General features: G+C 56.3%; 2 protein-coding genes across 14 annotated transcripts in view; both read right to left on the bottom strand.

Moving 5' to 3' along the window:
• Positions 1 to 4,348, bottom strand: part of CNOT1 (CCR4-NOT transcription complex subunit 1) — a 59,836-nt gene extending 55,488 nt beyond the window's left edge. For 6 of the 12 annotated variants that reach the window (XR_008236463.1, XM_052795396.1, XM_052795400.1 and 3 more), the window contains exon 1: positions 4,179 to 4,348. The gene's annotated coding sequence lies outside the window, so the exon portion shown is untranslated. The remainder of the gene's footprint in view (positions 1 to 4,178) is intronic. The other 6 variants (XM_052795402.1, XM_052795397.1, XM_052795403.1 and 3 more) reach the window with 1 other exon arrangement.
• A 1,161-nt stretch (positions 4,349 to 5,509) lies between these two features.
• Positions 5,510 to 13,379, bottom strand: SLC38A7 (solute carrier family 38 member 7). Of its 2 annotated transcripts, none has more exons than XM_052796289.1 (11): positions 13,266 to 13,379; positions 11,598 to 12,039; positions 11,168 to 11,366; positions 10,935 to 11,079; positions 10,090 to 10,188; positions 9,276 to 9,333; positions 8,795 to 8,909; positions 8,426 to 8,573; positions 8,144 to 8,343; positions 7,824 to 7,878; positions 5,510 to 7,730 (listed from the first exon to the last, which is right to left on the bottom strand). In XM_052796289.1, exons 2-11 carry the CDS (start codon positions 11,892 to 11,894, stop codon positions 7,628 to 7,630), a joined length of 1,419 nt encoding a protein of 472 aa, XP_052652249.1. In that variant the 5' UTR covers positions 11,895 to 12,039; positions 13,266 to 13,379; the 3' UTR covers positions 5,510 to 7,627. The 2 variants fall into 2 exon arrangements, with proteins under 2 accessions (XP_052652249.1, XP_052652247.1); XM_052796287.1 differs by lacking the exon at positions 13,266 to 13,379 and adding an exon at positions 12,209 to 13,192.
• Between the last annotated feature and the right edge of the window lie 130 nt (positions 13,380 to 13,509).

Below are 13,509 nucleotides of genomic sequence, written 5' to 3'. Positions count from 1 at the left end.
TTGAACTCAGGACTCAAGAACAGGACACAAACCACAACTCCAACTCAGTCATTTTTAAGGCAATAACAGAAGTTTCAGAGTTTGCCTTTCAGGCCCCTAGGAAGAAAAACCATATTTCTCTGTGTATTGTTCCTCAGACCAATACAAACAGCACAGCAATCACACCTACTCCACCCCAAAAATTAAGCTTTTAGGAACTGGAACTCTTGAGTTGGGCTTAGACATAAATCTGATCCTCCCCACTGCCACACAATACCCTGCAGAGCACTGACACTGACCATACCACTCCACTATCAGCATCACTGTTTTCTCCCAAGAAAAGTAGGGACTACCATCTCAACATGCTTTAATTGCACAGAAGCACAACAAGCTTTCCCACTTTCTAACTGCAAAATCCAGCAGTGCCACTGGAGAACCCAGGTTGGGGTCAAAATGAGATTTTTCCCTTTCAGGGAAGCAGAACAAGTGCCTGAGCAGACACCCTAACTCAAGGACAGAACACAATAGCTGAAGGAAACAGCTTCCTATTTATGTTCTAAATGTATGGTTTGCACAGTATGTATCCTAATACACAGAAAAAAACCTGACAGCTCTCACAAGCACCAGACTAGCAGCATTTCAGAGGTTTAAATGGTGCAACCTAACTCACAATAGTGTATAAAAATCAGAGTAATTAAGGGAGCCCTGCCCGGAAAGCAGAAGTGCACAGGTACCTCTCTGATCATTCAATGCAAGGCTAAAATTCAGTTACTACAGCACTGATTAAGAAAGCTATGAATGCTATGCAAAGCAGCCTTTATTTTTAGATGCATATATTCTTAGTGGGAATGAATCTCCCTACACTGGCCTCAACAATTCAAGAATCTTTCCGTCCATGGGGCAAACCTGCTGTCTTTACAGGTTCAGAAAAGTCAGGCCTCAGCCAGAGAGAGTTTACCAAAAAAAATTTAGATTGGCTGACAAAATTAGCTTAAGCCATTACTGTATCATAGGATCTGTAATTGAAAGTAGCTGAGACACAGGACTCAGGAGCTCTTGCAATATTACCATTTTATGTTGTGCAACACAGCTGATTTTTAAGAGGTAGAAAATGTTTACCAAAAACTACACTATTACTTAGCCTGGACACTTTCTAAGGAAATCAACAGGCCATCAGCAAAACATACGGCATCTATTTCAGTAGATTCTGTTCAACAGCAGAGTTTTATTGGGTTAGTAAAACATGAATATAATACAATTTTAGGCAAGAATCAAAAAAAATCACAAAATAGAGAGGGCCAATATGTAACCAGTAGTCAGGTTTGACAAACACACTCTCTACTAACCTGAGGCAGATCACTAGGAGTAACTAAGCCTTCCTGCTGAAGATGACAAACCTGAGATCTTCCAAATTCAGAAACAGCCTTACAAAGAAAGTAATTTCAAAATTACTTTAAGCTGAACTTTGGATTTTTTTTAGTATTTTGCAGAGGTAACTACTCCCACTGGGTTTCAAGAGCTGTAAAGATTTTAGGCCACATGTACTGCATGTGGAGAATAAAACAGCTCCAGTGACAGAAACTGCAACATGTTCGCTGATTAGGTTCTAAACCCCTATCAAAAAGCATCATATAAAACATGCTAAAAGCACCACTGCTAAACCTGTTCTTCAGAACACAGTCTCTTACCCACTTCTCAAACCCATGCACGAACAGAACATATGGAAGAGCAGCACACTTCTCAGAAACCCCACATGAAGAACGCTCCAAGGGGGAAAGGAGGTTTTGAATCATACCATAGTTAAGCTAGATTTCAGGATGTCTATCATTTTGAAACCTACAGAGAGAAAAACCTTGCAGTCTAAGTCACATGAATAGTAAAATAAGCTCCTGATTAATTTAACCAGTTCAAATGTAGGTGTTTACACATAGAAAAGCCAGTTAAACATTCCATGTACTGGAAAACTGCACACAACTCCAGTCAGTTGGAAGCCTCGATGCTGATCAGACACGGTAACTTTAGTTTACAGACAGCAGCTGAACTAAGCACATACGTTTGTTCCCATACACTACGGCCAGTTAAGTTTCAGGTTTGGAATCTACCTCAAATATATCAGGCACGCATCAATCATGACATGGCCACTTCAGGCATTTTCACATCTCAGCTAGGATTGTTTACAAAAAAAATGCCAAGAAACTCTCACTTCCCACTTTCCCTTCAGTCAAACACTGTAGGATAAAGTTTGCTGGAGGGATGTGAAAGCAATTTAAGGACCTGTTCTCAAAGGCTTTGTGCTGTTTTCCTGTCCAGAAAGTGTTTTAGAACAGTTAAATGCTGTTTCAAAAGGCAAAGGAGAACTGCAGTATTCATATAATAGGGATGGTTTTAGAAAAAAAAGAGAAATCTGACTATAATAGTCATGTCCTCAACCATGATTCTTAGTGATAAGAATTCCCAACGTGATTTAGCAATGACCCATCACAGGGACACAAAACATCACTGACCACTTTTCCTAAGTTATGTTTACACAGTTTCTCTTCCACTTACTCAACTGAACACCAACAGTAGCCATTTCGGCATCAGTTAAAATGAATTAAATATCTAGGAGCACTATGCTAGAAAGACGAACAGGATTAGGTATTTCTCTAAAGAGGAGAGACAGGTAGACACCAAGCTTGCCATGAGTTTGGTCTGGAGATACCAGACCAATAGGATCAACAATTAACAGCAAACTTCAAAGTATAAGGGCAGAAAAAACCAAGACAATAACAAGTGTAGAAAGGGCAAACAAGTCTATTAACAACTACATTTGTTTCCTGTTTATAAGACAGTCACCTCACCTGGACTCATCCTGCCTGTAATTTCCATCAATGCCAACATAGTTACCTTAGAAACAGGAAACACTTAAGTTGTGTGCACTAAGAATGACTTGTCAGGTGTCATACCTGTTTTGCTACCCACTTAAAAAAAATGTTCCACTAAGAGCAGATGTCATGCTTCCTTATAACAAGCGGGATTCAGAAACAGTCTAAGTTCATGATGTATCAACAGACTAAGTGTCTGGTTTTATATGTTTTAGTATTATATCACTTCTGTTGTAAATACAGTCCAAACTGTTTGTGGCTTGTTGAAATTAAACTATGACTGCTCACAAGCCTTACCATATAAAAAGAACACAGTACCACTCCGAGTTAGAGAACTATTGCAAAGGAGCTATTTCTAACAATACCGTATCTGTCAAAACAGCCAACTGTTGCTACTTCTAGTTTCAAAATAAGCAAGTCCATTTTACTGCGCAGCATGTTCTTAACTGGAGGACAGCGTTGAGAGGCATTTCTTCCAGGTGGTCTGCTGGAAGGTTATGTCACCGGATTATTTACTAGAGCTCACTTTTTTACAGGTTACTTGTTTTCTTCGGCTAAGTCACAACAATGCCGATCTTCTAAAGAGGCCACCGAGCCGAGCTCAGGGGTGGGCCCGGCACCGGCCCCTTCCCCAGTCTCTCAGAGCTCCACCTGTCACCATCAGGGTTACAAAAGCGGACGGGGAAGAGAAACGAAAACAGCTCAGAAGCCGAAGACTTCCGTGCCCCCTCGAAACGATCACCGTCCAGCCTGTCGCCGCCAAAGCCTCCCCCCCACCGCCCCGCAGCGAGAGCCGCAAGCAGCAACCCACAGACCTGAAAACACCCGCGGTTCCCGCCCGGAGCCACGACCGGCCCGCACCGCCCTGGCCGGGCTGAGCCGAGCCAAAGCCTTTCAAAGTTTGCTCCGCTGCTCCTCCTGTCGATCGGACGCCGGCTGAAGAAACGGGCGGCGGCGAAGAGGCGAGGGCCGGGGCGGGGAGCGGCGCAGGCCAAGCCAGGCCGCGGGGGCCCCCGCAGGCTGCCCCCGCAGGCTGCCCCACACGCACCCCGGAAACGGCGGGCCGGCCGGCCGGGTTCCCTCTACCGGCTCCGCCACCTCCCGCCCTCCCCCTCCCCCCCGCCGGCGCCCGGACCCGCCGCGGCCTACAACGCCGCCCACAACCCCCGCGGACAGACCGCCGCCGCGACCCCCGCCGCCCCGGAGGCTCCAGTGCTCCCACACACACAGACACAACAGGCCCACCCGCAGGACGACCGGGACGCGGGCCGGGGCTGTGCTCGGCACAGCGGGGGGGGGGGGGGGGGGGGGGGGGGGGGGGGGACAGACGCTCACCTCAGGGCGCGTAGGGAGCCGGAGCGAGGCACCGGGCTGGGGCTGCTCGCGCTTTTATCCTCTCGCCTCCGCCGTTTCGCTACAAAATGGCGGACGGGGTCGCGCGCTCACGTCGCGGCCTTTCCCCTCCCCCGTCCCCTCGCGGCACGCCAGCGGGGGGGGGCAGCGGGGGCGCGGGTGGGCGGTGCGCCCGCCGAGCCTCCCGCCCCCCTCGCCTGGGGCTCCCCCAATCAGGGCGTAGGGCCGCGCGCGATCTGCCCAATCAGCGCGGCGCGACCTCTGGGGCGGACGTTGTGCCGTCCTCCCCCCCGCCCTCGCCCGGCCCTCCGCGCGGAGCCAGCGCCGCGCGTCCATTGGCCGAGAGCGGCCGGAGTCTTTCCTACCGTTCTGGCCAATCAGCGCTGGCAGGCCTCTCTGATTACGCACGCGCATCAGCGGCCAACCCGGGCTGGGAAGGCCGACCAATGAGCGCGGGGCGCTGCACTGGGGCGGGGCGGGAAGGGGAAGTGGCGGGGAGAGCCAAAGGGCGCGCGGACTCATGGGGGGGGGTGCCACTACCCGAGTGGTGCGCTCCGCCCCGTCCCCCCGCCCCGCCCTCCTCCCCCCGGGCGGTGGTACGGTCCTAGGCATCGCACTCCCCCCCCTCACTCCCCCCAGCGCAGCGTCGTGGTAGGGGCCCAGGTACTGGAGCGCCTCCCCCCGCGCTGCCTTGGTACGGCCCGGAGCGCGGTCAGTGGCCCGGCCGCTTCATCCCCCCCGCCCTGCAGTGCGGTGGTACGGCCCCAGGCGCTGGATCCCCACAACATGGTGGTGCGGGGTTGGCGCCGCGTTCCCCTGCACTGCAGGGCCGCAGCCTCCCCCCAGGCCGCTGCAGGGACCATTTTGCCTCGAAATCTCCCTTCCATTTGCACGCTCCGGGCTCGCCAGCCTCGGTCCTGGAGAGGAAGCTCACCGACCCCCTCAGCCCCCCAGAGCCGGGGTCACCACCCGTGTCCCGAAACCCCAGAACGGCCCCTTCCCACCGGCCTTCCAGCCCTGGGTGTCAACACCGGGATGAGGACCCCCAGGACTTCCCCCGACAGCTCCCGGCCCCGGGTACGAGGGTACCCACCCCAGGGTGCGAGGGCCTGAGGCAGGTGATGGGGCCTCACCTCTGGCAGGGGACCCGCTGCCATGGGGTCGGCACTGAAAGCCACCCCTGGCCCCATGCCGTCCACCGCAAAGCTCAGAGAGCTGGGGTGGCATTTCGGGACAAGGGCTTCATCCCCCCCATCCCACCCAGGAGCATCTCCTTTCCCCAGCCCCACAGAAAACACCTCATGCCCACCCGGTGCACGCACCACAACGTCACTTTTATTGAGTCGAGGTCCCTCCGCTTTCTGCATGTAGAAAATACATTTAAAAAGGCCGGTGTTTGTAAACAGGGGAGCAGTAAGGCAAACAGAGAAATGGTTGCAGCACCTCCGTACCCCCCTGCCCTCAGCCATGCGGACCCCCTGGGAGGCATTGAGGGAGTATAGCGGCTCCTTGGGTGACAACCAAAGATGTGGGACACTGTGTCTGCCTCCACTTCGGCCGTAGGACCGCCTCGTGCCCAGCACACCTTTGGGAAAGCCAAAGCCACAAAACCCACCAGGCACCAAACCCTTCTCCATCTTGATGGGGGATGGCCACTGAAAGGCATCTCGGCATTGGCATCTGTTGAGCCTCCAGCATCTCTGCTGGGCTCCATGGGAGGTGGCTCGGTGCTCCCCACGTCCAGGAGGAGCGATCTGCAGGGTGGGGTAGCGGTGGGGTGGGCACCCTCTTCTTTATGCCAAGGGTTCCCCCAAGGCCCAGCGCCTGCTCTCAGGCAGGAGCCGGGCAAAGGGCCTTCAGAGGCAGCCAGCGCCATATGAATGGGGGATTTGCTGGAGCCTGGTTTTGTCAAAAGTTGAGGGCATGGAGGTTGGAGGCACCTTGGGGGAGGCAGAAGGGACTCGTGCCTTCACAGGTTCCCTCAAACATTCATGCTGTGCTTGGGGCTTTTCTTCCTCCTTCTCCATCTGGGTCTCCTCATCGCATCCCGAGGAGTGGCGGTGAGGTCCCCATTTACACACCTCAAGCATTGGTAGGGAAAGACCAAACGTTTCCATGTGGAGAAGCACCCACATGCTGTCCTCCCACCCACCACCGCTGGTCACAGAGGGAGAGCGCCATGGTGAGAAGTACAGAAGCACACCATGGTTCACCTTCCCACCACAACAGCCTGGGCTTTTTCCAGAAGGTGCAGGAGGGGCAAAGCCCGGTGGTGCACAAAGCTGGGCTGGACCCTCAGCACAGATGCAGCGATAGATACACATGAATTCCTCCCTCCCTCACTCCCCCAGGGTTTTAGAAGCCAAACAAGAAACAAGAGAACTCAAGGACTGAACAAGAGCAGTTTGCTGTTGAAGTTTAACACCCTCAACTGAATCTGCAGCTGGGGCAACCGCTCAACTCAGAGAAAGAAAAGGTGAAACTATCATCCAGACAGGCAACGGAGGGACTGACCAGAGCAACACCAGCCACAGAGAGTGTAAACAACCAAGGGTACAATATAAACCAGATTAATACTGACTGCTTTATCCCCAAAGCATCCCTTAAAACCTACACCTGGCCCAATCCCATTCCCTGGACACCTCCTGGAAGAACAGGATTGGAAACTGTCAGAAGAGCTTTGCTCTAGTGTAGTGTCTCCAGTAGGTCGATGCAGCCACAGCACCTTCTCTAGTGAGCGAGCAACCCCTGGCAGGGGAAACATTGCACTGGTCTGTCCCTACCCCGGGCTCCTCCTGACCAATCAGGCTGAAGATGACGGTCCCACTTTGTAACAGAAAGTGCAGCCCAGGTGGAGGGAGATGTAAGAGTAAGGGTAGGAGACCGGTGAGATGGGCCACGGGAAAGCGGAGTTCAAACCGAACCAAACACTGACACAGAAGAGGACTAGGGGGTTGTCACCCTGTCTGATAAACATGATTACTAGCTCCCATTATGCAAGATGCACTGTCTCCCTCCAATGTTGGGAGAAGAAGGAGTTTAAGCTGTGGAAAGGAGCTCCACCAGCACAGGGGTAGATGGATCAGAGCAGCATGCCTTCGCAAACCCCAACTGCAACCCCTTAGTGATGTCTAAGGTAGTGATGTCTACCCTGGCAGGGCAGAAAGGGCTTGACCTGGACTACAGGTCCCCTTGCAGTGATGCTCTGGCTTCACCAGGGAGTCAGGGCTGAGAGGAGAAGCCTGACCGCCTGGTGCGTTAAGACAACGAGATACAAACCACCACAGGGCTCTTTCAGCCAAGCCCCAGATTACAACGCTCCTTTTGGATCTTCCCAACACGTCAACGTGTTTTCTCCCCACTTCCCTTTGGTCCTAGAGGAAAACTGCATCCCCTCAGCAGCAGCAGTGCAGTCCAGCCTGGAGGAGGAGTCAGGCTGTGAGATCCACGAAGATGGCGTTGGCAGTGGTCTGTCCAAAGATGAAGGCTCCAAGGGTGACCATGAACACCCCATAGCTGACCTGGGCCCACCAGCTGCAGATGCAGGAGGACAGGGCACATTTAGAGGGGACCTTCACCCCAATATCCACAGGGGAAGCAGGAAGAGAGGAAGCATGTTTCAGTTACCTGATTGCCCTGGTTTCCTGGATCTCAGAGAGCTTGGCTTGAATCAGGCAGAGCCCTGAAAGGCAGGGGAGGCAAATTAGACCCAGATGAGGACTGTCGCCCGGGGACTGAGCAGACATCCCACAAGCCAGGGAGCTGCATTCCCCGTTACAGAGCATGGAGTCCAGTCAAAATAGTTGGGCTGCTGACTGACCTCACACCACATTTTCGTCCTTCTCTAAAGACCTCCCGGTTCCTGCGTCTCCATCCTGCTCCCTCCCTCTTCAAGACACAAGGCCAAGAGACCTCCGCTGGCCCCTGAGCATCCCAATATGCCCTACCTGGGAAGACGAAGATGAAGCAGGCGGCCAAGCCCCCAATGACAGAGATGACTTTGCCGATGTCGGGGATGAAGAGAGCCAGGAGGAGGGTCAGGAGGAACCAGCTGATAGTCTGAAGCAGGCGCCGCCTCCGCTCCCGAACCACGTCCTCCTCCACTGTCACCCCAGTGTAGCGGAGCCAGAGACCCTCCAAGACAGCCCTGCGGGCACAGACGCAGGGCAGAGGGATTTCCCCACACTGCCGCTCCTGCCCATACCAGCCTGCCTTCTCCCAATGCTCACCGGCCGCAGAAGTGCAGGATAGGGTAGGATGTCAGCACGCAGAGGATGATGAAGGCCCGGGCGAGGGCAACGGGGATGTCATTGGAGGGGTAGGAGAGCAAGACGTCCTGCTCCACACCAGCCCCAAAAGTCAGGAAGCCGCAGACGCCTACCGGGAAGGGAGCAGTCAGCGGGGGACAGGGACAAGCCTCCTGCACTTGTGTTTGAGGGACCAGACTTGGATGGATATGGCACAGGGCACATCACAGGGGGGGTTAAATGGACTCCCCTCTCCTTCCGCCCTGTTCCTCTGCTGACCAGAGGGTCCCTGCCCTCCAGAAGCTCACCGCCCCTCCGAGGACCATGCCACACTCACACGGCCTCGCTCACCAGTGCCCGTGTAGACGAAGAGAGCGATCACCATGGCCGCTGTCACCACCGCCCCCCAGGTCTTCACCTCTGGCTGCTTCATGCTGTTAAAGACGGGCACGCTGCTCACGTGGCACTGCCAGGGACATGGAGAGAGAGCGGGGACATGCAATGGGCTGAGCTGGAGTCACGGGGAGCCAAGCCGGATCCCACTCGTGAAATCCCTGGGTTTGTCGTGATATCATGATCCCCCCAGGTTTGTTGCTGGAGAAGAAAACCCAGGGGACAGGCTGCCCTGGACTTCTCAGCTGGGGTAAAACTGATCCATCTCTATCCAGGGGTGGCAAGATATTAAACTGGCTTCAGCCCCCTCGCAAAGCTGTGTGGTGAGCACACAGGAAGGGTTTTGGCTGATCGTCCAGGGGAGTATTCCTGGACCACGCCGGTCCCCCACCCAGGTGGCCGCAGGGTGGGAAGGGGAGCGCCAGGCTCGTGGCCTTACCTGGAACCCAAAGCAGATGGTGGGCATGGCATTGAAGACGGCTGTCCAGGTGGAGGGGCTGGTGGGAGAGAAATACCCACTGATCAGTCCAGTGCCCCCTGTGCCCCCCACCCAGCACCCTGGGGGAGGATGAGCTGGGGGTGCTCAGGATGGCCTCGCTCCTCTGCTGTTACCGCGTCCTCCCACCCAGGACAATGCCTTCACACAGAGCGAGGTTTTCCTGGGACCTGGCACTCCCTGAAGACCATGGCCTTTCACTGAGACAGAACCAGCCAAAATTGAAGACTTACAGAAATAAAAACATCAGTAAAAAATAAGAATCTACTTGGGCAGTGCCAAAAACTGGTCTAAACTTTGCTCTGCCCTAAAATTCCCACTGCCCATGCTGGGTTCATAAATGTCCCCAAACTGTGAGGGAGGGGACAAGCCACAGGGGCTGTGCTGGCCAAGAAAATAACCAAAATCATCCTAAAATAGACACAGCCCTGGTTGCTGGGTGAGCACAAGCACTGCACAGGGAGCTCTGGGCCTGGCAGTATCAGAGCTAAAAGTCAATCGGCCCTCCTCAAAACCTGCGATGGAGCCATGGGGACCTCCAAGAGGTCTTTTTCCTCTCCTTCACCACCTGCTTCTCTGAAACTTGCAGAGATGCAGCCACTTGGGAGCTTCTGGCAGCAACATGCAGCATCCCCAGGCCCAGGGATGGGACTCAGGAAGGATTTGTCCCCAGCCTTTGCAGCCCTGGCTCCTGAACCCCTGCCTGGCTCTGCAGTGCTGTGATGGCCACCGTCAGCATCACGTCTCTTGCACTCACCTGGTGGGGATCTCCACAGGCACCAGCTCCTTGTCAGGCCAGATGTACTTGATGATAATGACTGCCGTGACGTACCAGGTGCCAATCACGCTTAGGGAGCTGCAAGAGGGGACAAGAGACCATCAGCATGCTGCCTGCCTGCTCTGTGGAGGGTTTCCTCCCAGGCTTTTCAGACCCATCTTCCTCCCTGCACAGCCCAGGCCAGCCCACTCCTCCCCACCAGGACCACCCCTGCTCTCCCTTCCCACGGGAATAGGCCAGGCACTGTCACCCACTGTCCTCAGAGCAGATGCCAACGCAATCCTGCTGCACTTGGGGGCTGTCCCGTGCCGCTGTGAGTGGCAGACCTGCCAGCAAGGGGATGGACTGGGTTTTGGGCAGGAGAAAGAGGCAAGCGTTAAAGAATTGACACTCTTCGGTAGCCCTGGTTCAGCTCCAGCAGCCAGGTTACACCAAGATACTTGGTGGAGCAGGGCTGGCCTGCACACCACCTGGCCCGGGGACCCTTACTGGCTCTCCTTGCTGCTGGATGGCCAACTCCAAAGACAGGGGACAATGCAGTTGACAGCAGCTCTCCCTGCTTCCTCCAGCAAGCAGAAGGGAGGGACACAAGCCCCGGAGTAGGACACTATGGCTGCGTGGTGCTCAGCAGCTCCTGTGCTTCCCAGATGGGGAAACCAAGGCACAGGAAGGCGGAAGAGGAGATATCCAACCCTTCAGGGGCGAGCGGGCAGATATGGCACTAGAACCACGGCATTCCCACTCCCCATCCCCTGTGACTGTGCTTAGGTGGGTGCTGGCTGGCCCACCCCGGCTCCCAGCCCCGGAGGGCTCTCCCCACCCACCTGGCATATTTTTGGAAGCCGATCTCTTTGGGGATGGAGAGGGGCAGGATGAGAAGGAAGGCAGTGATGCTGATGGTGAACTTGCGGTCCGTGTACCAGTGGCTGCTCCCAGCTTCCTCAGGCTCCGTCACCAGAGCAGCAATGACTGCGGGGACAACCAGGGCGGTCAGGTTGTCCCTTTCCAGCTGAAGGGACAGCAACTGGTTATTTTTTCCCCCATGGGACACACTTACTCTTGTCCTCCTGGTCTCCGATGATGATGAGGAAAGCAATGCAGGTGCCAAAGGTGTAGACAGCGATGGCCACCTCGCACAGCACGCCAGGCACCTTCCCGCAGACTGCCCACACAACCTCCTGGTAGGTCCGCTCGTTGCTGGCCTGTGAGCAGTACGCCAGGATGACCAAGCCTCCAATGATGAAGATCAACATGCACTGGGGTGGGGAAGAGACAGGGAGGAGACACTGAGGCAACAGCATGACGAGGTCCCCAAAGCCACCCTGGGCAGCCACCCCAAACACACTGAGCATCTCTGGTGCACCTCACCCAACGGGGCTTCTTCCCAGGAGCCAGGTCCTACCCGAACCCCTTCCGGGCCTCCACATGTCCCCCCTATGCCCCCTCCCAGGGTGGGAGAGGGGACTGTCCCTTCCCCACCCTCTCACCATCTGCAGTGCGATGCCCGCGGCCACGCCGCCAGCCATGCTGAAAGCGGCGGGGAAGTTGAGCAGCCCAGCCCCGAGGGCAGCGTTGACCACAATGAAGACAGCTCCCAAAGCTGACGTGGCCCCCAGACCATTTCCTTGGCTCTCTCCGCTCTTTGGCACCGTCTCCACGCTGGGGCTCTGCAGGAGCCTGGCTCGTTCCCCGGCATCGGTGCTCCACTCCCAATCCTTGTAGTCGCTGTTGATGCTCCCGGTGCCCTGAGCCATTGTCCCTCCTAGGGTGGCACACGCCACCATCCACGTCCCACTAGTGCTCCTGCACTGGGCTCAGCCGGCCGCCTCGAGGAGGGTCCTCTGCCAGTGCTCGCCCCATCAGGCAGGGAGGGCAGCGAACAGGCAGGCTGGGACCGCAGCAGCACGGGGGTCAGGCACTTCACTGCTCCTAGAAGGAGATGAAGAAGGACATGGTAAGTGTTAATTAAGGTACGTTAACAAGGGACAGCCTAGGCATCAGACAGGGTCACAGCGGAAATGAGTTCCCTGGGTCTCAGCTTGGGGGTCACAGCACGCAGGCATCCTCACGCCAGCAGAGATACGGCAGGAGAACTCACCTCTCGTCCCCCAAATCCAGGGTGAGGACACCGCTGCCGTCGGATGGGGGACTGAGCCCCAGCCACAGGGCTGGGGAGCTGCATCCTCACAGCAGGACTCGCCTTTCTGTGGGCACGAGACCCAGCGTCACAGCTTGCTTCCTGATTTCCAACCCCAATTCCTGTAAGCTCTGCAAGAACCGCTGTGCACGTGCTCCCGAGTAAAGGTCAAGGCTGGGCTCAACAGGAACGATCCATGCATGCAGCAGAAACACCGTGTCATCAGGAAAAGCAGGACTGGCCCCTTCCACTGCACCCCCAGGGTAACCACCAGCATGAGGTGTCTCAGAAGCTTTTGGACCTGAAGATCTGGTGTTTCTAGCACTGCAGCCCTTGGGGGTTGGACAGCCCAGATCTCATCCCAGTGCCTCAGAGCTGAAGGAGACCAACCCTCACAACCTGGCAGGGCTTTGCAGGGACCTACACAGCCAAGGGAAATCTCTTTTTTTTTCCTAGATGATGTCTCCGGAGACTTTTCCTGACGAGCCCACCCTTTCCTTCTAGGCTATTTAAACCCCATGCTCGTGCTATGAACCCTCTTCAGGGATTTCTGGGGAAGGGGAAAAAACCCCGCAGGTCCGCGCAGGGTAAGAAGAAAGGCAGCCCTCTCCCCCGGGGGTAGGAGTGCAGAGGGGACAGGTCCGAGGTCCCCAGGCCGGTGGGTCTGCTGGCGGCCGCGGGTCCCCTTTGGCTGAAGTCCCCACCCGGATGAGTCGATGCTTCTCCCATGGCCGGAGGAGGATGCTGGAGGGGTGTCCGGCTGTCCTTTCACCCCAGGCAAAGCCACCGTGCCGGTGACAACCACAGAGCCTGAGAGCAGACGCTTCTCCGAAGGTGACTCGACAGACCCACGGACCCGCGTGGGGCCCCGCCGGCGCCCCACTCCGAGAAGCAAGGCCCGGTGCTGCTGAGGGTCACCCCGCCTTTGCAGGGGATGTCCTCGGGGACGCGACGCGGCCCCAGCGGGTCGTTCGGCTCCCCCCCACCCCGGGTACCCCCGTACCCCAGCCCCACTCACCGGGCAGTGGGAGCCCGCTCCGGCCCCGGCCCCCGGTCCCCGGTCGGGCTCGGCGTCGGCGCAGCGCCGGCACCGCCCTGCCCGCTGCACGCCGGGGGTTGTAGTCCGCCCCCCGGCCCGCCCCCCCGCCCCCGGGCGCCGGCATCTCGGTCGGGAAGCGACGCTTAACCCCGGGAACCAGGGGCGACGGGGTCCTGCCTTCGGGAAGCCCATCCCCATCGCTCTGCAGCTGAACCCGGAGGGA

This window comes from Harpia harpyja, chromosome 9 (assembly GCF_026419915.1).
Source record: "Harpia harpyja isolate bHarHar1 chromosome 9, bHarHar1 primary haplotype, whole genome shotgun sequence".
Classification (NCBI taxonomy): domain Eukaryota; kingdom Metazoa; phylum Chordata; class Aves; order Accipitriformes; family Accipitridae; genus Harpia; species Harpia harpyja.
The sequence above is the reverse complement of the archived record's forward strand: the minus strand, read 5'-3'. Positions and strand labels throughout refer to the sequence as shown.